The sequence below is a fragment of the Cyprinodon variegatus genome, unplaced genomic scaffold (assembly GCF_000732505.1).
Source record: "Cyprinodon variegatus isolate N-32 unplaced genomic scaffold, C_variegatus-1.0 Scaffold216, whole genome shotgun sequence".
NCBI classification, from domain to species: Eukaryota; Metazoa; Chordata; class Actinopteri; order Cyprinodontiformes; family Cyprinodontidae; genus Cyprinodon; species Cyprinodon variegatus.
In genome coordinates, this window is record NW_015150669.1 from 373,848 (window position 1) to 399,443 (window position 25,596).

Below are 25,596 nucleotides of genomic sequence, written 5' to 3' on the forward strand. Positions count from 1 at the left end.
TTAGTCATTGATCGTGATCATATTTTATGTTACTGCTTCTAAAACAATTTTCAACTTGATTAATGTATGCATATGTAATGACTTGGCTACAGAAACACCACTTCAGAAAGCATGCAAAGTTTGTAAAGTTATGTCTTTGGTACTGTAGATGTTAATATGCTAGTCTTTGATCATTTTCCATCACATTAATGTGCAATAATGTTTCCAACACGTAGTAGTAGTTTAAGAATTGTATGGACCTTAATGATTTATTAAGAAATATTGTATTAATTCATTTGTGTTTAAATGTCTCTAAAAAAATTGTGCAATATGTGCTTATAGAATTTACATAATTTGTTTTTATAAATGTTTGTTCCACCCCAGCCCTGTACTGCTCCACACCAGACTCTCCCCTCCACGGCTCCATCTCCTCTCAGACAGGCGGTCATGTAAACAGCGTGGTGCGCTGGGCTTGTGACCGAGGTTACCGCCTCATAGGCAATGGCACGGCGACCTGCCGCCGTACATCTCAGGGCTACCACACCTGGGACTCTCCTGTGCCTGCCTGTCAAGGTACATTAAAATCTGCTTTTAGCTGAAGTAATAGATGCATGTATTTACGTATGTTTTTTCAAAAACCAGTTTTGATGCGTCAATGATGACTTAAGGTTTAACCACAAGACAAAGAAAATGTTTTCTACTGCCTATGATGATAAAAAACCCAAGCACCACCAAGGCTGAAGTCTATTATCAACTATAAATTGCTGGAAAATTAGTGTCCTTCACTCCCGTGAACCAAGTTTTACATCAACATTGAATGGCAGGGTGCTGCGCAAGAAACAAACCCTTATTTCAGATTCAACACTTTCAAACCCGCTGCACCAGAAAACTCTTAAGATAATTACCAACAAGAGGATGGTTCAAGTGGGTTAATATGTGCCTTTAAAATCAAATAACATGGCACCAGTGTTTAAGCATTGTGGGGATTGCATCAAACTGAGGCATCACTTCAATGCAATCAAAGTTTTGGCCTAGTGGTTAGGGCATAAGGCTTGGAATCCTGAGGTTGTGAGTATGAAACCCACTCCCAAAGTCTGCTACTCTAGCTCTCTGAGCAAGACCCTTAACCCCGATTGCTCTCCTGTCACTGTGCAGTGGCAGGGTTAAATGCTTAGAGTTAATTTCTCCATTGTGAGAGCAATTAGGTTCAATTTTTTTGTTTATTTATTTATCAAACAAAGTAAGTAATGTAGATGGAGGACTACCTCCATATGCTTTAAGTTTGTCTGAGATAAAAACAGTAGATGAAAAGTTGAAATGTGAGGGGGTTGCGTGTTCCAGCAGGACACAAATCAAACTGGTCTTCTAGTTGAAAAGAAATCAGTGCAAATCAAGACTCTATCTTGATATCTTGAGATCATCTCCAACCCCATCTTGATATCTTCCATCTACTTCATTTAAAAGCTGTGATTTCACCAAGATACCACACAATTCAAATTACCTCGACTCTTTTATACTAAATTCAAAGATTCAGAGAGAATGATGATAAAAGCTTCCTAATGACCATCAATTTGTTTTCTAAAGCTATATATAAGCTATATATTTTTAAACTAGTGCACCCAGGACTTTATTTTAAATATATTCCACATTGCACGTTGCAACTGTTCCACCTCTAAAATCAAATGGTTCAATCAGACAACATTTTCTATGGCATTAACAGCCTTATAATTCAATGCAATATGCTGGCTGGATTGGTGAGTGTGATTATGAATGTCCAGGAAATAAAGGAAACCCCTTACCTGTTTGCATGTTCTCAATAAGTGTAACTGTTTTTTCATAGCTGTCTCCTGCGGACCACCTAAGGCTCCAGTAAACGGTGGGGTGCTAACTGCTGACTACTCTGTGGGAACAAGAGTTTCCTACTTTTGCAACGACGGATACAGACTGTCCAGTAAGGAACTGACATCAGCCATCTGTCAGCCAGATGGAACTTGGAGCAACCACAACAAGATACCGAGATGTTCTGGTTAGTGAGAAATAGATCCTGGTATCAGCTGTGTGCTGTAACATATGGGCCAAATTTCAAATGCAAGGATTTTGAGTTAGAAAAGCAAAAAGCAAAGTTGTTGTATTTTCCCTCAATCTAATAAAACTTCATTTTCCTCTGTTCCTGTAGTTGTAGTGTGTCCCAGCATTGGGTCATTTTCTCTGGAGCATGGCCGCTGGAGGATTGTCAATGGCTCGCACTATGAGTACAGAACTCGCATCGTCTTCACCTGTGACCCAGGGTACTACAGATTAGGCCCTGCCCACATCCAGTGTTTAGCCAATGGAGTGTGGAGCTGGAAGAATGAGAGGCCACACTGCCAGAGTGAGTTGCGAGGATATGTAATATTAGCTGCTTGGAGCACAAAAAAAGTAATGTCTGCGGGGTTTTTTTCGAAGTAACAACAACAATTACTTGATTTCTTCTTTTGTCTGCTGAGAATGTAACAAGGCAATGTTTCCTCCTTTGTCCCTTGTTTCCTAAAATATTTTATGATGTACAGTAATTGTAAACAATTTTTATTAATTTGTTAATGGGCAATGATGAAAAGTAGAAATCCCTTAATAAAAACTTTTTAGAGATTGATTTTAGAAGGATATATTGTAATATGTATTGAATCCCTTCCCAGTGTTGGCCAAAAGTCCCTGAAATTTAAAACCCTTTGACAAAATTCGAGACGCACATGAATAATTATGTCAAAGTAGTTTCTAAATGCATCTTACGATTTCAACCTGAAGAAAAGAAGCAATAAGAAAGATTTTACTGACATGAATGAAAATAAATTATTTGGCACCCGGACCTCGGCAGAAGACATTATGCTGTAAATCTTCATGAGCCTGGATGAATAACTTAGGAAGAGGATTAGAATAATCTTCCCCGCAGGGCCCAGACAGAGGTTGTGAAATAAACCAGAGGATTAGAGGGTCTAAGAATGGACTACAAGAGAGGAAGGAGATGGGCCCAAATGGGGCAGCTGAGAATTTATTGAAATTAAAACTTTTTATTAGGAAAAAACTGCACCATACAAATTTTAATGCTACATTCACACTGCACGCAATTGAAGCAACAGAAGCTGCTGGTTTACATGCAAAATCAATGGTTGACGTGCATCAAGGTGCAACAAAAGGTCCTACAGCTCATCTCGAGCAGCAGGAGCAGCGCATCTTGATGCATTTGAGCAGATGAAACAACGCCTCATGAGCCTCTAAACATCTGTGGCGCATGACTCGCTTCAAAAGCAGCAGCTGCTGGAGTTAGAAAAATTGAACTTTTGCTCCTTGGTGCGCCACATCAACTAATCAGAGAAGCTGATCTGAGGCTCGCAGAGAGACAGACACAGCACTGCTGATTTAGAGCACTATAAACACTTCATTGAAACAGTTTATTAATGCCCAAATTAACTTAAAATGTCGAAACCAGGAATGACTTCTTCTTCTCTGAATGGCCTTTCAGTCCATTTCAGTGTCGGACTCTTTTCAATGTGGATAATGTCGCCTTCTTTAGATCTTAAGCTGTAATTTTTACAGGGTTGTTTGTTTTTGACTGGGGGTTTGTAACTTCTGTACACATTTATCTCTAGAATAAAAACAAGTATATGACTGGACATTCTTATAGTGAAATAAGAGTTGATATTTAAATGCCCTGATATGGCCTATTAGGGGAATGTAAGTATCATATTCAAGAATAAGCTAGATATTAAACCTTAAACATTTCCTTTCAGATTATTTCAATGCTATAATATAAAAAGCAGCATGCTTGATCTGTTGCCATATAATACATCCACTTACCGCCCACCAGCTTACCCTGAATCTCTAAATCACATTTAGAAAGTTGGCAATGGTTGCAATTTACAGATTATTTACATTAAGACAAAGCATTGTATGCAATGGTGGCAGATGAAGATTTACAAATTCCATAGATGTGACTGGACTATTACAGTACAATGTATCAATGTAACATATTTAAAGTTGTTGCCGGTTCTTCATTTTGGGCCTAATGCAACAACTAAAAGCTTCATGACGGTGAGAATCAGCAAGAATCATAACCTGGCTTACATATAAACTCATGTGACAGTTCTGTCAGGGGAAACAGCCTGAAAAAGCTTGTCATTTTAAATTCGACTGTCATGTTTAAATTCCTATTTTTTTCTTTCATCTAATTTGATGCTATCCAAAGATGGCAGAGTCGCCAAGCAAGGTTAAACTTGCATCCTTTCAATCAATAATTTAACCTGGGAGAGTTGACATTTTTAGCTGTCATTCAGGAGGCCTCTTCCTGGGATTCTTTGACATTTTGGATAACTGTTATTTTTATGCGGGGAATATTGAGGCTCTTCTACATGTACAGTTTTTTTTTTCCCCCTCACTGGGTATTTTGTTTTTTGGGGAGGAGAAAAACGCTGGTACCAAATTTCTCTGCCGCACAGCTTGCCAGGATTGGTAGCTTTTCTTGTTGAAGCAAATGAAGTCTAGCAGCTTCTCAAATTATTCCTTTGCTAAAGTGGCTGGCAACTGATTTTTAAATTGCTTGTGTCCGACCATGTGTTGCAGTTATCTCATGTGGTGACCTGCCTTCTCCTCCAAATGGGAAAAAGATTGGTACTCAGACAACATTTGGCGCAACAGCTATCTTCACATGTGATGCTGGCTTCATGCTGGTAGGGTCAGCTGTCAGAGAGTGCCTGTCTTCGGGGCTTTGGAGCGGAACAGAAACTAGGTGCTTAGGTGAGTAATTCTAAAAAAAATCACTCTGTTTACTATAGCATATTACACACATCTAGAGCAAAATTGTCTAGTAATTCTTAATTACTTAGTAATCTTAATATGGTTAAAGAACACTGGATCAAACAAACGTGCAACTTAAAGGTATAGTGGAGGATTTTCGCGAATTTTTGAAAAGACCTGCCCTCTCCACTTTAAAAAAAAATGCACATGCTCAACCCTATACCCGCTGCTGAAAGGGGAACGCATATTAAACGCGTGCAACGGCATGCACGATCCCATTTCTCCTTGTACACGCTCTGTTTAAAAATTGCTGTTTGTATCGCTCATACAAGCTTACTTTTTAAAAGAAGATTCGCAATTTTTCCACTATTTCAGACTCACCACCAGTAAGTGAAAATGTGGACGAGCCCTCCGTAAACATATCACCAGAATGATTGACAATTAGGATGACCACTTATTTTTGATGATCCACTAGGAAAAAGAACATCCCACACTTTACCTTTAACCTTGCAATTAGTTTTAACATTATGTTTTGTTTTTTGTTTTTTTTACAATTTCTCACTTTAATGTTCTGTACTGGACTTTCGTGTTAATACCAATCCAAAATAGCACATATATCAATATGAAGTAAACTAATCCATGGAGAAACATTGTCTACTGTGATTAAAGCAGCACGTATTTTTTGAGATCTCTTCAACCTTCACCATTCAGACACACTTTTTCGGAACATTCTCAGTGGAACAATAAAACTGGGTTTTATTGTATCCTGAGTGTCTGCATCAGCACAGCCTCGAAACTGAAGAAGATTTGGACTGCCATTGTAAGACACCAAGAGGCTTTGATCTGTTATCCCTGGGTTAGTGTTTAGAGATTGTTGTCCTTCTGAAAGCTGAACTTATCTCCCAGTCTAAGATCCTTGGCAGTCTTTCATTACTTTCCTACCAGGAATGCCCTGTATTAAGCTGTATCCCTCTTTCCATCATACTGATCAATTTCAATGTTCCTGCAGGAAAAAAAAGTATCTTTACAGTGTATTTTTCTTTCTTTTTTTTTTTTTTTTACAATGTTTTGCAAGAATTACAGAAAACATCTAACATCTGACCCTATCAAAACATCTTTCCCTGCACAATATCAGGAAAACATGCAGCATATAAAAAAGTACATAAATACATATTCAAATAACCAGTGTTAGTCTCAGTCCGTGTTGACTTTATTCAGCTTATCAAAGAAAATAAACTCTATCTTAGTTACCCTTTTTTAATAGAAAAGTTGCTTCTAGTTGCATCTTTGCAAAGAATAATTTCTTAATAAAACCTTCTTATAAAAGAACATCCTAACATCTTACAGTAAATCCCTCCTAACAGTTTATATCCTAAATGCAGTTCCTTGTGTTGAGTAAGCAAGTGAATTCCTTCTATTCCTTTTTTGGGAGGTGTAATGTAAAAAAAAAATCAAAAGTAATACAAGGCTCCGTGGCAAGATACATCCTTATAGGGGAAGCAGGGAAGATGCTATTTTTTTCACGTCGATCTAATGAGGACAGGTATCAAAGGAAGAGTGCTGCCCTTACACCTCATTTCAGGCCTCACAGCTGCTCCCCTCTGACCTTGTCCACCTCGTGAACAACACCATCCCCACTGAGCTTCAGCTGGGCTCTGAGGTAATTTAGAAGTTCATTTTTTATATCTGAATCCCTCAGAAACCGTATCTTTCTTCTGCCAGCTTGCAAGCCAGGGGTAACACATGTTATGACAGGGAGCTGTCACTTCATCGTGAAGCCTCAGCAGGAGTAAAACTTGCAGGAGTCACAAGCAGGGGGTTGCGGTTCCTAAAAGACAAACACCGTACTGTAAATCTTAATTCGATGATAAAAAGGCATAATTTTGTCAGCAACAAATGAACAAAATGCTACAGACCGTCATGTTTTACGTCTTTGGTCATGCTTCAGGCTTATGTTTTATTTCCTTTTTTTTATTCTTACCAGGCTTCAGTTCTTGCAGCATTTGTTGTTATTTTACAACAGTTTACAATTTAGTTTTTTGATGTCTTGTTCTTTTTTCATACTCATTAGATGTTGCTTAGTCTCTCTAATTCATCATCTGGCCAATATTCTCCACCAAATGCTACCTCAGTTATGTATCAGCCTCTATCTCTGCTTTAGACCCTTCCAGCCTGGTTTAAACCTTCTAGTTTTTACTAGAACTGCTTGAAGGTTTTGTTAATTCATTTGAATCTTCAGTGCTCTTAGATACCTAATATGAGGTCAGCTTCCACATCTCAAAACATTAATGGTAAATTAAATCAATTATCTTGGTGCTCTAAACATAGGATAAGATACTTTAATTATCAGTATATTACATCAATGTTTTTCTTCAGAAATTTGCAAGTAAAGTTCTAAAATTAAAAAGCACTAAGCTAAAACAGATCTCTTAAGTTTAAACCCACACACAGTAAGTCCTGTCCAGAATTTCAAAAAGCAGTGAATTTTACAGTAAGTTTGGTAGATAAAACATCATTTTAGTATTCCTTTCTTGTTTCAGAGAGTTAGAGCTGAAGTAAAAATATTTCTTTAAGTCATTCCCCATCTTAGGGATACTTTGCATCAATTTTTTGATAAACAATGGCTTCTTCATAGTCCTTTTTAAAGTAAATATGAAAGTTTTGTTTTTATGTTTTTTTGATTGTTTTTTTTCTTATTTGTCTTTTTTTTTTCTCAGATATTGTTACTTTTTAAATGTTCTGAAATAGGTCTTTCATTTATTTTAAATCGCTGAAATTTCAATTAATTGAATATTAAAAACTTATAACAAATGTTTTAAAAAACATTAGTATATTTATAAAGTAATGGGAATATATTGGCATTTTCTGTTTGTAGTAAAGTAAATTATAATAACATATATGGGTGTGTGTGTGTATATATATATATATATATATATATATACATAAGTTATGCATATGCATTAAACTTATGCATATGCAAGACAATGCATATAATCTTTGCAATTATGCTTCAATAAGAATATTTAATCCTGAAAAAAGCATATGAGTAATTAAGGAAGAAAACTCTGTCTACCCCTTTAATTATGTGACAAGTTTACTGTCGTACTATTAACCTCAGTAGAAATCAATGCAAATCTTATTATTTTTGGTCATCACAGCTATCAAAACTCAAAATTATAAAAATGTGTCATGAATGCTTATCATATGTTAATACGATGCTATTTATTGCCAGCATGAACCAGCCCCTTGAAGTAAACAAGTAGACTTTCGAAAGCGTTGTGGCTTCAGGCTTGTAATTGATTGTCTTTTCTCAGAGCTCCGGTGTTTGCAGCATATTCAGAAAGCAAGACTATTTGTGTCCCCCCTGAGCAGTGCCCTTTAACTTGAGTAATCAACACCTCAAACACTATGTCAGATGACAAAGTTAATATGATGCAACCTTTTTCTCTTCTCGTTATGTTCTACCTCCCTGGCCATGTTTAAATCGTTAGCTTTTGCTGACTCTGGGGTTCAGGTGAAGGTTTTATCTACTGTAAAGAACAAAATCAATAGTCAATCCAAAAAAATCTCTGCGAGCTGAAAAATACACATTCCCTTCTGACTTTGTGAAATGGCTTTTAAAATGTCTTGTGGTAACGCTGCACATCAGTCAGGCCTATGTGAAAGAATCTGTTCATGGAGTAAAGAGGAGCTCTGAAATCATGTCTACTAAGTTACTATAGATTCTAAAGTTTCAGATGAATAGACAGAACATCTGAAAACTTGAATAGATAGAGCTAAAATGCAACTTATTTGATAAAGTTTGTGACAAATTGTGAGCAAGTATTTACCTTTTGTTTTTCTTTTCCAGCTGGTCACTGTGGAATCCCGGAGGGAATTGTGAACGGCCAGGTCATTGGGGAGAACTTTGGGTACCGGGACACAGTTGTATATCAGTGTCTGCCTGGCTACCGCCTCATAGGCTCATCTGTTCGAATCTGTCTCCAAGACAACCAGTGGTCCGGACAGCTGCCCATCTGCATACGTAAGAAAAACCTGAATTTATCTTCTTTTCCTACACTGAAAAAAACATCTAGATATAAGTAAAAATTTCTTAGATCAAGTGTATTTACCCTTAATTTGAGAAGGTAAATGAGAGGATTTGCCAATGGAATGAGTATTTTTACTCTTAAAATAAGATATTTAGATCAAAAGCACTTAAAATAAGACAATGCAATTGTGTTTTCTTATTTTAAATGTAAATTGTCCTGTTCCATTGGCAAAAAGTCTCTTTTACCTTCTCAATTATATCTCCAAGTTATTTCTACTTATATACTGAGCAATTGAAATGCTTAAACATCAACACCAACGCAAAGTAGATGGTAGGGGTTAAAAAAAATTGTTGGGGTAATAGCTGTTGTTTAGCAGTCTAAAAAAAGATGTTTGTATTTTGTTTTGGTGCTCCTAAATGCACAGTAGATGTAGACCGAATCTGCTTTGTATTGTCCAAACAAGCAGCTTTTAACCTGAAGAGTCCAGGTATTTGTTGAAAGTTTGATTGCCCTCTGGGCCCCCGGAGGTGAAGAGCCCAAACCACTTGAAAATCACTTCAGCAGCATACGAATGAAAAACACCTCATGTTGGGAAGATTAAAATCTACTGTGTGGCAAACAGCTTCCAAGTTTCTTTAAATAAAATTGACTGAATAACAAGTTAAAGCAAATTTTTAGGCATGCAACAAGTACAGCCCGTCTTCAAATAGTCGTAAAAGCTGGTGTAACTTGATAAAATCCAATCGCCCTTGCAATGAAGCTCAGCACACTTTGTTAACCTAGTCAATAACAGAAGAGGATAGAAGCTCAGTTTCAAATTTAACTGCCTCAAAAATAGAATGAAGACAGTGAGGCTTATCGACGAAGACATGTTTTCAAAGCGGGGGTGAGGGAGAGTCGGTCAATGAGGGATAACTAAATCAAAGTTTATTCTTGGATGTAACACAGCTGAGCAGATCATTAAAACAAACGTCTTTGTTTTGGACAAATCCAGAAAATGAAGCAACTATATACGACTCCTGGATGCTTTGATGTACATGTGAGGAATTATTTATTAACTTTTAACCTTTTCCTGAGTGCAAACTTTAGAAAAAGTCATGCTTAAAATATAAACTCATGTTACAATAGTTCCAACTTTTTGCTTTCAGTTGTGTTCAGACTTCTATTAATGTTAGTATCTTAAATTGAGACATATAAAAATAATGTAAAAGACTAAAAGAGACCACTAAAGTGCTAAATAAAGCTGTTTGTGCTCTGCTTCTTTATCAATTTAGGGGCCCCAAAGCCAAAGACATTGAAAATCACCATTTAGATGAATAAACCTGTTATTTCATGCTGACCAGTGGGACATCAAAAGAAAACTCATGACTAAAAAACATGTCTTCCTAGCTTAAAATCTTTATGCTCACCTCCTTTAACTATATCCGTGCTGCTTGTTTCATGTGTTACATATGTCATCTTTCAACTATGGCATGTTCCGAAGGCCATGTTTTTTTGTCATATCTTTCGAGTTAAAATAGTATTTCATTGGAGAGGAACTTAAGAAAAACAAAAAATGTTCTTCTACTGTATTTACTTTCACATCTCTCAACACCTTTGGAGGCTTAGCAGATATTTTTTTTAATTAAGAGCACTGATTCTGTCCTCTTCAGTGTTGCCATGAAGCACAGATCCCTTGTGCTGATGAAGGTTCTCAGTCATCCAGGTCATAGTCATTCCGTAAAAATTCAAAAAATCCACTGGAAAACCAAGTCCAGTGGATTTTTTGAATTTTCACAGATCCCTTAAAAAAAAACAAATTTCTGAAAAAGAAATTCGTACAACAAATCTTAGCACAACAGAGTCATGCACATTACGATGTTTCAAATGATACAACATTTTTATGCTAGTGTTTTAGAGCAATTTTGCTTGAAAGGCTCCAATGTGTGAAAAAAATGTGTGTATATATATATATATTTATATATGATACTTATTTCTTATTCTTAAGTAATTTTGTTTAATCATATTTGTGGAAATGCAATATTTTCCATCCAAATTGGGTGTAAATTTACAGATGGAACAGCATCTATAGTATTATTTATACAAGTTTTGCAAAGTAAAGTATTCATGATGAATACTCTTGACAACTAGCACAGCTGTTGCGTGCTCTGCTTTTGAGAAAATGAAAAAAAAAAGACACCCGCAGGTTTGCAGCCAGTGCTACTCAGGATCTGCAGCCTCACACCAGAAGCATTAAAGAGCCAGAGGGACAAATTTGTCTTATTGGTCTGGGCTGAGATTATTATTGGGGCTTGAGGACACAACTGAAGGCTCTGATGTGTCCAGGCTGCTGTGGAAAATCCTCTAAAATTGGGCACTTGCTTTGAGTGTCATGATTTTTTTTAAGCCACACAGATAGCATAGTAGAGGTGGCATTGATGAGGCCAATTATAGGGCCTAGGTTCCCCAAAGCGACAGCGCCAATTCTTGACTAAATTAGGAAGACAGGGATGGAGTCCATAAAAGGATTTGCGGGGGCTCCTTTATTTTAAATATGACCTGCAAACAAACAAAACATTTAATAAGATGATTTTTGTATACTTTTGTGAGGGCACATTAACACTTTGGAGGGCAAACATCTGTGACAGCATGTGCATTGATGGGATGGTCTGTGCATGTCTTGGCATGTTGGGGAGTCTCTCTGAGCTGTAGCTGTTTTTATTGAGGTTATTCATGCAGGATTTATTGAGGGAAATTATTTTACAGCCAAATTATACTGTAATTATGGAGATGAGAGGCTCTTGTTTAGAGACACAAACAGAGAATGATGATGAGACGATGAAATGTGTTTGAATATGTGCGTGTGTGTAGCCACAGGGCCTGCTGGCAGTGTCAGATGGCCGCATATCTGCAGCATGCAAAGTAACTTCTGATTCTCCCTGATCAAGTTGCTTTGCTTCTGCCTCTCTCTTGTGGCCTCTCAATTTCATTTCCCTTAACTATATGCTTTCCTTTCCTTTTTCTCTTGATGTGTCCACTCTTCCTCTCTCTTCTCCTTTGCTTTATTTTTTTAACCACCCAGCAATCATCTGTTTTACTTTGGGTGGGCTTTTCTCTTCTCAGATAGATTTCAAACTGGGCAGTTTGAGAGGGGGATGAAAGAGAGACTCTGCCAAAAACTGTAGGATGTCTGTTTACTCAATCACCACACAGACACTGAGAAGTTTTACTGAACAAAGTAACAAGATGAATAATTATAAGGCACAATGACAGACGGAGGACACTGACAGTAGATGTAGAATATAGCACAAATTGATGACTTCAAATTGAAAGTATTCACATTTAAAATGTATTAAATCTCATGGAGATTTGATAACTGCAGTTCTATAATCTATTCATGGTACCAGGATCAAGCTAGGTCCTCACTGAGCCATTTTAGTCACAGTTTCAGTTGTTTTAATTATGTTAAACTGCTTTGTAAAAGTATTTGCATCTCGTTTCACATTTTGTCTTATACAGCTTATAGTTTATTTCCTCATTAAGTGATTCATGATTTTCAAGCTAAAGAATAAAATTAGGAATCCAGTGAAGTTCGTTCTGACACAGATTCATTTCATTAATCCCACTGAATTACAGCTGCTCTGTAAGGTTTGTCGGGAGATTTAAAGTAAAGTTCGGTTATCAATTAGTATTCAAAGCTTGGAACATTTCAGAGAGTATTAAAAATATGGGACAACTCCGAACCCAGATAGACACGGTTACTTACTGACATGATCTGAAAGGTATGAGGATTATGATAGAACTTCATTATGCAATTCACAAATTTAGCCTATAAAGAGAAAGGGAAAGATTATTTAATTGCTGTAAAAAACAAAACAAAAGGACCACTTCCCTAGCAGATGGCTGTAGGCCATTATCAGTTTACCAGAGATTTTCTAATGGAAAAAAATGTTTAATAATGACAGCATCGAGATGTGTGGGTGCTTCCAGGAAGCGGGGTAAGGGAAGGTGTTGAGAGTTCATGGAAAAATAGATTAAAGATGTAAAATCAGTACAATCCTGGAAGAACGTGCCTTGAAAATTGAGCAGAGGTTTATCTTGCTGTAGGACACGCCCAAATACAAACTGCATGCAAGGACCTGAATGAAATGGTTTAAAATTACATAAATTATTTAAGGAAAAAGATCTTCCAAGGCAAACCCTAATATAAAAACCAACCCCCAAAGATATCAAATGGCAATTGCAGTAAAAGTTGGTCGTACAAAGTATGCATAAGAAAATTACAGTAATATGCTTTATATTTCTATTTGTAAAAGAGAATAAAGGCTAAATAGAATTCCCTTTTCATTTCACTGGTTAGCACTGCTTTCTTTTAATCCTTCACACAAATCAAACTCATTATCAACTAAATGGGGCCCATGCAGCCATGCACCATGGGAGAGCAGCATTGACTTCTCAATCAAAACTTACTGAAGATCTCAGGCAGGTGACATGATAGAAACATGATAGAAAAAATACATTATCTCAAATTTAAACATCTCCAGCAATCTAACTACTGGTTTAGAAGCACAGCTGACAGCACCTCTTCTGTTTTTTTGGGTGGTAATATGTGGCTGTTATGTTTAGTTTTGTTTTAGCTGGGGTGAACTTCGCTGTGATATATCTTAGGTTTCGTAGAAGAAAAAATTACTAATATTATCAACATTCACTGTAAAAAGATAAGGGCTGTTGTTTAATGGAAGACACAAAGAGAAGTGCAAAATAAAACACGTTATTAACAAACAGAACAACATGAAGCAAAACTGGAGCACCAAGGTGGCTGCAGCAGGGGTAAAATAAAAGCTTGTTTTAAAGCACTGTCTACAGTGTTATGGGATTTTACAGTTATGTTTTAGAATGAACTCGTAAGTTTAGTTTGTATTTTCAGAGCTTGCTAGTTGTGAGCAGCATTGACTTCTCAGTCAAAACTTACTGAAGGGTTGTTTTCTAATTAATTAGAGAGATTTGAGAACATGGACTTTAATAGGGGGCTTGTTTAATGGAGCCTAGGCAGAAGTTCAACTGCAGAAACTGATTGTTCGACTACATCCACCTACAACGCAGCCAATTAGCTTTAAACCACACCTCCTCGAAAGCCAATCGGCATCCAAAGTTCATCTTAAAAGGCCTCCGACCTGCAACTCATCTGCTACCTAGATGCCCTGTCTGACTTCATTCAGATGACCCCGTTTCAACCCACCTCCATCCCCTCCACCATCGTACCTTAAGCTTCATTGGAGTTTCATTGCTCCCAGACTCTTGCTGCGTTCCGCATCTCATTTCAACCTGTCCGGTAGAAGGCCGCCATGTTGAGCCCGGTTCCGCCAAAGGTTACTTTCCAACGGGGAGTTTTTCCTGTCCACTGTCGCTCCATGCTTGCTTAACATGGACAGGTTCTCTCAACTTGTGTTATCCAAACAGGACTTCCATTTTCCAGGTCCCTGAGTGAAGCTCTACTATCAACTCACACAATTCACTGGATCTCCTCATAAAGCTCAATATTCCGTCTCCCTAACCAGCAGTCTACAGACTGACCAACTTCTTCTATCTCCACTCCACCACCAGTTTCAGGCCTGGGGGGAAATAGCCCTATTCTTTGCTCCTGTGCATGCATATCTATCAAAATTCAGCGCTATGTTTCCTGCCGAGGTCTAAGCGATAAAGACCAAGTAAATGTATCAATAAATTTTTTTTTTAATTGTCTTTTCTCTTCGCGTGAGTTTTTCAGATTGAGCTCAAGTTTGACATGTAAAATAATAAAGTTAGTATCAGAGAAAGTTGAAAGAGGCAGGAAGCCATGAAGAGAGAATGATAACATATAGATTCCCATCTAGTATGATGTCAATATCAGCTATTCTAAGACATTTTTGCCCCAAATAAAGATAGTTTGTGATAAATATAGCACTATTGGCATTTAGTTAGATGTTAACATTTATAAAAGGATTATATTAAGATGATGCCAGGTTTTCATCTTGGAATAACCAGCTTCTTAAGAGTATCTGATACAAAAATCCTACCTGCTACTTTTTTGGAAGTTTTCAGTTTGGTATAGGCCTACGCTCTAGTTAGATTTGAGGTGATTGAGATAATACTATATCTGTTTTACAATAATAGAAGACTGACTGAAGGGACAATAGGAAAATATGAAGACCAATAGAAGAGGTAATAGAGATGAAAAAAGACTGATAGAAGAAAAATGGCGAAGGGAGAAACAGGAAGAGTGGTAAACAAGTACAGTAAAAAGAAGGAAAATAACAGATGAATTATGGAAAGAAAAGTAGGAGGAAAGAGGAAGAATCAAGGGAAGAAGGACCGCACCATTGCATGCAATACTCTTTTACTGCTATTATTTTATTCATTACAGCCTACTTAAGAAATACTAAAAACAGTAAGGAGAGAAACATTCCTGCTGTTAAACTTGTTGGTTTTTAAATGTGAGTGAAATGAAAAAATGATTTAAATACAGACTGTGTGAGTTTCTACATTTCATCTTTAAATCATTTTATTCCTTTTCATCTCCGAGCTGGAAATTACCCTGGATTTGATACCTGAAAGCTGGTCACCTTATTTTGCAGTCTAATCCACAGAGTTTTGTCATTATTGAAAATTTTTACTAAAAAAGAAAAGACTAAAAGATAGACAAGCATTCATTGATTAAAATGATACACATACCCAAAACTAAGAGTGTCTAAACACTTTTCTGATCATTAACGTATGGAATTTCAACATCTGAACTTCTTCCCTTAGCCATCAGCTGCGGCCATCCAGGAAGTCCCATCTACGGACGCACAGTGGGAAACGGCTTCAACCTTAACGACGTGGTCAGCTTTGTTTGCAATCGGGGTTACGAAATGGAGGGGCCTGCACGTGCCCAGTGCCAGGTCAACCGCCAGTGGAGCCACCCGCCCCCAACGTGCAAAGGTGGGGAGAAAAGTTAAGTGTATTGACCCCTACCTTTCTTTTTTTTTTCTTTGGTTTAACCCCTGCCCATGAAAAAAGAATCTGCTACAATTATTGCCTTCCCTTGTTTTTGAGGATATGTTTTCAATTCTCTTTCCCCCAGACTTCCCTTCTGTTTTTGTTTTTTTATTATTTTAACTTAGTTCTACCATCAGTTTTGTTCATAAAAACAAAAAAACATATTTTAACTTTGAAAAAAAAAAAAACTCTTAATTTGTGTAATGTAGTTACACTCCTGGCAGCAAAGCAGCCTCTCAACCAGGGGAGGACCAAGAGGGTTAGCGTTAAAAGTTTCTGTCCCTGCGCAAGGATGTGAGATGTACACCCTAATGCCATTTTCAGATCAGAAAAATTCTGGATCAACCTAAAACTCAGATCTGTGTCAGTGATCAACCGATTTAAATAAACTTTACTTTATCTACCACTAATTGAGTAATCAGATATTTAGTGAGAATTATGCCATGGGCTTGGCTACAAAAAGGGTTGTGGTTTGTGTTTTGGTTCAGAGGAGTCAAAGACAAATGACTGCATATGCATATATACGAGTTTGCGCTTCATGTACAATTCTGATCTTGTGTGTGTTAAAGAAAATCCACAGTACATTTAAACAATCAAACTAATCGTTGCTTGTTTTTTTTTTTTCAATGTGACTTACATTGTATGTTTTGAAATCATTTAGTTATTGAAAATTAATGCTGCAAATCATTTATTAAGAACCTTAAAGTTCCTAATATGTTAATGACAGGAATCTGTGAAGTTCTTACTGGCGACAAAGTATTAGGTTATTGAAATTCCTCAAAAGTTGATGCATATAAAGCTACCTAAGCTTAGCAGGCCTTGTTTTTCAACACTAGCTCTCTTAATTCCTACTACTTTAGTTACTTATATGGTATGTTTACTCCTGTATTGTTTGAAAATTGTTTTCCAACTTAAAAACACCATAAACAAAGGATAAAGCAAATAGAAATGACTCTAAATGGTTAATGCCTAATAACACATGTATTCCTCCTGTCTGTTTTTCTGTTCTTTTGCATGTGTCTGTTTTTGTGTCTCATTGTGTATAGTGGTCAACTGCTCTGATCCTGGCATCCCCGCCAACTCTATCCGTCAGAGTAAAATAGAGCATGGGAACTTTACTTTTGGCACAGTGGTGTTCTATGACTGCAACCCTGGTTATTACCTGTTTGGATCACCGGTGCTGACCTGCCAACCCACGGGACAGTGGGACAAACCTCTTCCTGAATGCATTGGTTTGTAGATCAATTTACTTGTATTACGTCTATCATACTACATTAAGGAAAATAGAGGCTGATCTTTCTGTCTTGATCTGTCTTGACGTGCAGTTGTAGACTGTGGCCATCCAGGTTCTCCACCCAACGGCATGCTGAATGGAGAAAAGTTCACATTTGGTTCAACAGTGAGATACTCCTGTCTGGGTGGGCGGCAGCTAAAAGGAGAGTCTTCTCGGATGTGTCAGCTCAACGGGATGTGGAGTGCCCCCATGCCCTTCTGCTCAGGTAAGCATTTTAAACCTCCAGACTTATAGACTTTGAGGGCCGATTCATATCAGGGGTTCGGATAGATGGCAGTCATGGATGAAAGGTGTCTAAAAACACTACACTTGCCAGAGGGTAAAGGGGGATACCTTTAAATCCAACAGGTACAATTTCTTAAAGCCTTTAAACTCAGTTGGATGGATAAACAGGGCATAGATGACCATACAGAGGAACAGAAGATAAATGACTGTAGCAGCATCTGTCAGGTAGAAGTATCAGTAAAATGTAACCTTGGCTTGTGCTCCCTCATATATGGACTTTAATTACATGTTTTCTTTCAGTCTAAAACACCTAGTGAACTTAGTTTATTTAATTCTACAAAATGTAAGGCCGTTTAATTAACTTCTGAGGGAAATTGTGAACTGATTCACATAGCCAGGCAGCATCAAAGCCCTCTGACATGCTTTACAAATTCATATAATTCCCTATGAATTTCTGGCAACTGAAACTTATGTTACTTTTATGTTTGTATCTGCAGACTCTTCCTTACCTTTCATAATGTAAACAAACACTTTAAGTTATATTGTTACCATCAGTTGACTGAAGACATAGAATGATTATGGCACTTACTGACTGAAAAGCTCACATCTGCTGCTTAACAAGCATGGTGAGAATACCTTCCAGACGACTTGACAAAGAATACACTGTTATTTACAGCAATTTCCCAAGGGGAACATTGAGGTGAGAAAGGCTAATAGATTAGAAAGAAATGATTCATGCTTTCTACCTGGCTGGTCTGCACCAGAGTCCTGTGGAGATAACAGTTCAATCTGGGATAACAATGCAAGCTTGGTGATTATGCTCCATAAGAATTGATGAACAATTGTGTATATTTTCTATAAATATTCTTCATGCCGTCCAGAACTGCTGGGTACAGATGTGAAAATCAAACCAAGTTGGTAATTATTTGGTTAGCTCTACACTATGAATTAACCACATGCTAAGATTTGATTTGATTTGGAGTGTTAGGTTTTTTTTGGGGGGCTGATATCAAAGATTGCACAGTAATATTTCTAGACTGATTTAACGAAAAACATAGTTGTCTGTCTGTCTGTCTGTCTGTCTGTCTGTCTGTCTGTCTGTTCTATTTATCCAATCTATCTAGTTATTGTTTAACAGATTTTTTTTTAGGTTTATTGTTCACTGTTTTTTGAATGAATCAATATTTTGGTTTCATAAACTAACTTTTCGCTTTATTTATAACATTATAACCTACAAACTGGCACAAAGAATTCCTTTTGCCAACATTTTTCTATGCAGAATCAAATGGGTATAAATAGGGTTAATTAAACATATGTAAACTTTATCCTTTGAGGGAATACAGCTCAAAGCTCTGATTTGCTTTCTAACTTACTGTAAATTGATGACATAGTTTATGACTTGTATTGTCCCCTTAATATCACCTGTAACACAATTGTAGCTGGGCGGCACCATCACCAAATCACATGACAGCGCATTTGTTGCACAATCACGCTAGCTTTTGTTGAATAATAAATATTATTGATTTATGTGGACATTCAAAGTAGCAAGACATTTTTTTCTTATTGTTATGATCATAATCGAAACCAGAAATTCAGGTCAGATTACATGAAACTAAATGTAAAGCATTCATTGCTGAACTTTAAAGGTGCTGCTAGGAGGATTTCATTACCTTTAAACAGAGCCAGGTTATTCGTTCCTCCATCTCTAGTCTATACGCTTAATTAAACTCATCAGCCATCGAGTGTAGCTTGACCTTTAAAGGACAGCAAAAGAATGCATTTCAGGGAAAAAAAGTTGAATCCCTTCTTTAATACCCACTAACTCTAATCTTAGTTACTGCCATTTGAAATAAAAGTTCAAATAAAGAAGAGTGATCCTCAGAGTGCAGTAGTCCTTCAACCGTGCTACTTGTAATGGTTGTGGTATACTTTGGGAAGAAATATGCTGCACATGATCCACTTCTGGAAAGCTCATGAGCAATTTAAAGTTCTAAGTATATTAAAAGGTTCAAGTGCATCATTTGTGTGCGCGAACAGATTAAAGATACAAACTGTTTTTCAGTAGACAGGAAAGCCCTAAACACTCACATAAAGAGGAATGTTTGACGGTTTTTTTTTTGACAGGCAACCTGTCGTACCTTAAATTTACATTCTGCAATGAAAGCAAATGGTTACTTCAAGACATAATTAGTCATTCAGAGCTAACAGAAATTAATCAGGTGCTGGCATTAATCTTATGCAAAAGTAACCCAATGCAAATCTCTTGCCATTAGCAAAATGGGCAGTGTGGGCCAGCAATGTTTGGGAAGAAATATGTTTGTCTCTACTCCTGCATTGGTGTGAAAATGTGTTTTTTGAGTATATTAGTGTGTATGCACCCTCAGGGGCATGCTGCGTACGGCCAACAGGGTTTTCGCTGATCTAGCTGTTGTACAAGGGCAGAGCCAGGAACCCCCACACACATATACCCACACTTACACAATCTGCCACCCAACTACCCATCAGTTTGCATAAACATACACACATACAACCTTAGAGCAGGCATATGGGCCTTGTCATAAACATAATGTCTGCAACCTGCAGCTATTTGTAAACAGGCATTTTACAATGACAGTAAGGATGCTACACATTTAGCCGCTTTTTACTTTCTGTACAAAGCAATAATGGAGGGATTGCAGATGTTTCTCATTATTTTTTGCTCTTTAGGTGATATTGCTGGTTCTTGTGGTGACCCTGGCATTCCCTCCCACGGTTCAAGGGAGCAAACAGATTTCAGAATCCGTTCCAAGGTTTTCTTTACCTGCTCAGAGGGTTACGAGCTCATTGGTTCTTCAGAGAGAATGTGCTTCCCCAATGGGACCTGGTCCGGCACTCAGCCGTTTTGTAAACGTAAGATTACTTTGACTAACCCAACACAGCAACTTTACTTCTCTTCAGTCATCTTTGTGTCTGTTTTGATAATCATGCATTTTTATGTCGTGTTTTTTTACCAGCTGTGCAGTGTGGAAATCCTGGGACTCCAAGTAATGGCAGAGTATTTCGTCTTGATGGAACAACATTCTCTCACTCTGTCATCTACTCCTGCATGGATGGCTATGTGCTTACTGGTGCCACCACGAGGCTATGCCAGGCTAACGGGACATGGTCAGGGGCACAGCCAAACTGCACCAGTGAGTTATCTGCTTTGCTTCATAAATCAGCTCATAGATAATCAAACAGACTCTCCCCTCTGGCAGGGGGTTGCAGTTACAGTAATCAGGATCAGAAAAACAGCCACTTCCCATCTGCTACTTGCCTTATAAACAAAGTTTAGGCACCCACTAGCAATTTTCCAATTGATGTACAAAAAAGAAAAGAAATCTCAGCACTTGTGTATGTATATCCAATTGTATTGTATTTATATTGTTCTTGCTGTTTAGATACTGCCGCTACTCCTCATTCACAGTGGGAATTTGTTTATTCTAGTTTATATATTCCCATATTTCTTTATGCTAACTATATGTTTGCTTGTCTATGTGTTGCACCTCATTGCCTACACAAATTCCTTACCGAGATTACTGTACGAGTTGTTCTCCAAAGCCTTTTGTAAAGCTCCGTTGTGTTTCATTTCAAATTATTCTGCAACAGTATAAGGCCTGAGTGATGAAATAAAGCTCAAGTATTTATGCTCCTGCTACTCAGTTTATAGCAATTCATGAATAACCTTGATGGTTGTTTACTTTAGCTAATTTGCCTTAGGAACCCAGAGGGAAAACTCCAACAGAGTAAATAACCATAAAATTTTAAAAAAGTCTCTCCCTGTGTAAAATATGACCAAAGCCATGCTTGAGTAAGTATAAATCAGAGCAGCCTGTTTCTGGTTTGCTTCCTTGCACTGCGTTAAAAAATGTATGCAATAAATACACCCTAATGCATACTCATACAGGAATTCACAGTTTATGCAGCCTGTCTAAAAGAGACATCTTTCTGAGTGATGTCTGCATTTCCACTGAAATTTCTGACTTTAAACGCATTTATGTAAAGAAATAAGCCATAAAATATCCAGCAAGGCGGAATAAAAGGACAAAGACACAGAAGTGCTGAGAAACCAAAATCCAGAGTCAGGGCTTCATGGAAGTAAAAGACAGTTTATAAGAATCTCTTTCTTTAGGGAAAATGGCTGGCTTTTACAGTAGATTACACCACATCTATTAAGAGGCATGACAGAATGTGGGGTGGGCTTAAAAGCAGTAAAACTGCCTATTAGACTATGAAGGACAGTGGCCTAAAAGTACTGGATGGGGAATTCTAATGTCCCTTAAAACTGTCCCAGGACATTCACAATTTTTAATATAATTTCCCTTTTAGAAATTGTGGGGCCCTTAAATGGATTCTAAATATATTATTGCAATTTATTTTGCTAAAAGAAATAATAGACACTGATTAAGTAATCTAAAAGAAATTGGTTAAACCTGTTTTCTTGACTGTTTTAATGCATCTACACAGTGAAATGTAATTGTTTTCAACATTGTAGGGTATATTCATCAAAATAAACTTTTTTTGTTTGTTTTTTTACGATTTCTATTTAGATTTTGTTGGGTTACTAAAATTTACAGGAAACAAAGAAAATATTTTTTATATCGACACCATAATACATGATATATTACAACAATAAGTGTTCACACATGCCCAAAGAAGTTTTTGTGGGTGGGGGGGTGCTCCACTTTAGCTTTTAAACTTTTAAAAAAATAGGTTTACAATAACACCTAAAAAAGGAAATTTCCCCACAAAAAATGTCTTTATCTGCGTTAAAGTAAGAAACAGCTCATAAACATTTAAGGCAAATATAAGCAATTTACAAGTTTTAATTTTCAGCAGTGTTTAGAATTATAGCAAAGATGGTTATATTAATTTTTGGGAGATAGATAAAAAATAAAAATAAAAAATTATGAAAAAAAAGAGCCACTCCACTAAATTTGGTTTATTTAAAAATTTATGTTAAACCTTGAAGTTTCAAATTATATCTAACAATCAGTGATTCAAAAGTGAGACTTTGTCATATCCTTCAAACTCTCCTTTTCTTCTTCCTTCAACGGGACAGTTTTAAGCGAAAAAGATCTGTTGAATGGCAAAAATCCATTCTACATATTTATTAGTAAAATTCTTTTTGGAAAAACAACTACATATTTTCAGCATATTGAATAAGAGAGCGTTGGACATGCTTCCGGATGAATAATATTTCTTATATAGATTTTAAAATACGGATTAAAAAAGTCCCAAGGTCTTTGGTTTTAAAAGCTCAAATGTGAGTAATTTCTTCTTCACACTTTGAAAGTTTGTTTTTCTGACTGTTAAGTTTGAATTTTGAACTTAATGGTCTAAATGATCCCAGCAAAACTATTTCAACGTAATAATATCATGGGATAATATCATTTTTACCAATTACTCCAGAAGTAAAGTTCTTTTTTCAGTGATGCCTTACTCTCCCCGCTTCTGGATCTACTTTATTTATGACTTTACCAACGGTAGAGGGCCTTTTCTCAACCTCTATCACTTTGACTGTGCCTTGGTCTACCTTTTCCTGCCCATGTTTTATAAATCAATTGAAAGCCAAGTTTGTAGATAAAGAGAAAATTACCAAATTAGAATTCCAATTATCTTGTCCTGAAGCTTGATGAGAAGTAAACATCAGCTTGTCATTGTGTTAATTACGTCAACGCCACTTGTGCCCTCTCCAACAGTGATAAACTGCGGGGATCCTGGGGTGCCGGCTAACGGCCTTCGCTACGGTGAAGATTTCACTATCGGACAGAACATTTCCTTTCAGTGCCAGCCAGGATACAGAATGGAGGAGGATGGATCACCTGTACGGATGTGCACACAAAATGGGACGTGGAGTGGAAACATTCCCCTATGTACTGGTAAGTAACCTCTCAAAATCTGTAATGCAAAGAAACCATGATGATGTCATACTAAAAAAGGTTTTATTACAACTAGATAAGATATGGATTACAATATGTTGTTGTTGCAGTGAAATGTTTATAAGTTGCTTAATCACATTTTTATAATTCATATTTAGCTGTGAGGTCTTAACTTCTTTTTCTTTTTTCCCAGCGGTGACATGCCCGGCTCCCCCTGCAGTCAGCAATGGAGTATTGCAGGGCAGTGATTTTGAATGGGGCAGCAGTGTGAGTTACAGTTGCTCACCAGGGTATGAACTCTCATTCCCAGCCATCCTGACGTGTGTGGCCAATGGCACCTGGAGTGGCATGCTCCCTCAGTGCCTACGTAAGCATCACCCTGTATCCACGTATTTACTTTCTGCATTCCTAGCACCTCAACTATTTTATCTATATTTGCGTCTTTGCATTTGCAGCCAAGTTCTGTGGCGACCCCGGTACTCCAGTCGGTGGTTTCAGAGAGGGTCGGAGTTTCATTTATCAATCCGAAGTGTCCTTCAGCTGCTCTCCTCCTCTGATACTGGTTGGCACGGCAACCAGACTCTGCGAGAATGATGGCACCTGGAGTGGAACTCAACCTCGTTGCATTGGTAAGTTTCACAGTTAGTTCACTAAGGATCCAACATATTTCATGACACTTAAATATTGTCCCAACATTTTGTCAAAACCTTTTTTTTTTGTGAGAGAGAGATCTTGATCTTCAACCCAAATAGAGGAAACAATAAAAAAAAGATTTAATAGTCCTATTAATACTCATGTCCTCTTTGGTCATGAAGTTTAAACTTCACCATTCTATACTTAAAAGACTTTTATTCTAATCATAAATGGACAGTTTTGAGTCTTTCTGGTAAAGCTTAAATTATACAAAAATTTAACCGCAATGAATGAACAGTACCGATTCCTACTACTAACATTAATTTAACACCACCAACATCCAGTCAAAAGTTTAGCTCTGGTTGGATTTGAGCTGGTCACAGTTTGGAAAGTTTGTGGCAGGTGAGGATTTATGCTGATATTGGCTAATTTCTTCATACTGTTTTTAACTGACAAGCATTTTATCTTTCATCCATATGTCAATATTGTAGGTATGTGAAAGACGCTGTGCGAATATAAAAAACAGAGACAGCAATCATTATGATTGAACAGAAAGCTTCATCTTACACACTCAGGCTTTTTTAGTCAAGCGAATAGAAAAAACACAGCATGGTATGATAGTTAAGTATTTAATGCAGTCATAATGTTGTAAATGTGTTTCCTTATGATTTGTAACACCTTACACTCTGTGTCAGACAGAAGTATTTGCAGAACCCGACAGCTGACTGCCTTGCGTTATTGCAGTTTGTTTAACTCATTTTCACTCTGTCTACTCCCCAGTTGGTTTGGAGCCTATCAGACATTGTTTGTGGCAACTGTTAATTTGCACCAATGCCTAATTATTGCCTGTGTGCATCGCAGTTATTACATAAGCTACATTTTACTTCATACGTGAGTCTTGTGGAGAGCAATGTCCTCCCCCCCCAAAAAAAAAGGTTTTATCAAATATCATAACAAAAAGCAACTCTGAGCTCATCTCTGACAACCTCCTAATTAAAAGGGAACCTTCAGCAGGAGCCTTGAAGTATTACTTAGAACTTAGTTAATGGTGTAGTGGAGGAATTTTAATGGATTTTTATAAAATAAAATGCACATGCACAACCCTGTACCTGCTCCCAAGAGGGAACGCCTTAAAACGGGTGCAAGAGCATTCACAAGCCCATTTCTCCTCGTGCACATTCTCTTTAAAAGTTGCTATTAGCATCACTCATACAAGCCTACTGTCCAAATGAAAATTAGCAATTTTTCCACTATGCCAGACTCAACATTGGTAAGTGAAAATGAGGACGGGCACTTTGGATGGCCTTACGTAAACATATCACCAGAAGGATTAACAATTAGGAGGACCACTTATTTTAATGATCCACCCAGAAAAAACATCCTCCACTATAGTGAAATTTTCAGATTGGTAACTTTATTTGATAAAACAGTTGTTGTTTTTTCCACTGTGATCTATTTAGTATAGTATATCTATATAGTATTACCTTTTTCAAGCCCTGTGAATAAATTATCACATGCATTTCATCTATGCATTTATAGTTTCATGAATTGGCTGCCCCTCTTTCCAGCTGTACCTCGATTCACTAAAAGCACTGCAGCCGACTGTTTCACAAAGGTCATTTTCGAGTCTGCAGATTTAATATTATGGCAGCCTGCTATTTCACAAGTCATTGTCAGTAACAAATTGCACATCTGTATGCTCTTGACTAAACTGAACGTCACTTGATCCTCTGAATGAAATGTATGAAAAGCGAAGTGTGTGGGGGAT

At 37.2% G+C, this 25,596-nt stretch overlaps 1 protein-coding gene across 1 annotated transcript in view; it reads left to right on the plus strand.

The window, feature by feature from the left end:
* The window catches only part of csmd3 (CUB and Sushi multiple domains 3), a 414,963-nt gene that overhangs the window by 366,879 nt on the left and 22,488 nt on the right, over nucleotides 1-25,596 (plus strand). Inside the window, exons 51-63 of the mRNA XM_015380485.1 lie at nucleotides 364-552; nucleotides 1,820-2,005; nucleotides 2,156-2,350; nucleotides 4,576-4,749; nucleotides 8,600-8,773; nucleotides 15,546-15,719; nucleotides 16,823-17,008; nucleotides 17,102-17,275; nucleotides 20,002-20,184; nucleotides 20,289-20,465; nucleotides 23,016-23,195; nucleotides 23,389-23,562; nucleotides 23,651-23,824. Coding sequence (XP_015235971.1) covers nucleotides 364-552; nucleotides 1,820-2,005; nucleotides 2,156-2,350; nucleotides 4,576-4,749; nucleotides 8,600-8,773; nucleotides 15,546-15,719; nucleotides 16,823-17,008; nucleotides 17,102-17,275; nucleotides 20,002-20,184; nucleotides 20,289-20,465; nucleotides 23,016-23,195; nucleotides 23,389-23,562; nucleotides 23,651-23,824 — 2,340 coding nt within the window. The remainder of the gene's footprint in view (nucleotides 1-363; nucleotides 553-1,819; nucleotides 2,006-2,155; nucleotides 2,351-4,575; nucleotides 4,750-8,599; nucleotides 8,774-15,545; nucleotides 15,720-16,822; nucleotides 17,009-17,101; nucleotides 17,276-20,001; nucleotides 20,185-20,288; nucleotides 20,466-23,015; nucleotides 23,196-23,388; nucleotides 23,563-23,650; nucleotides 23,825-25,596) is intronic.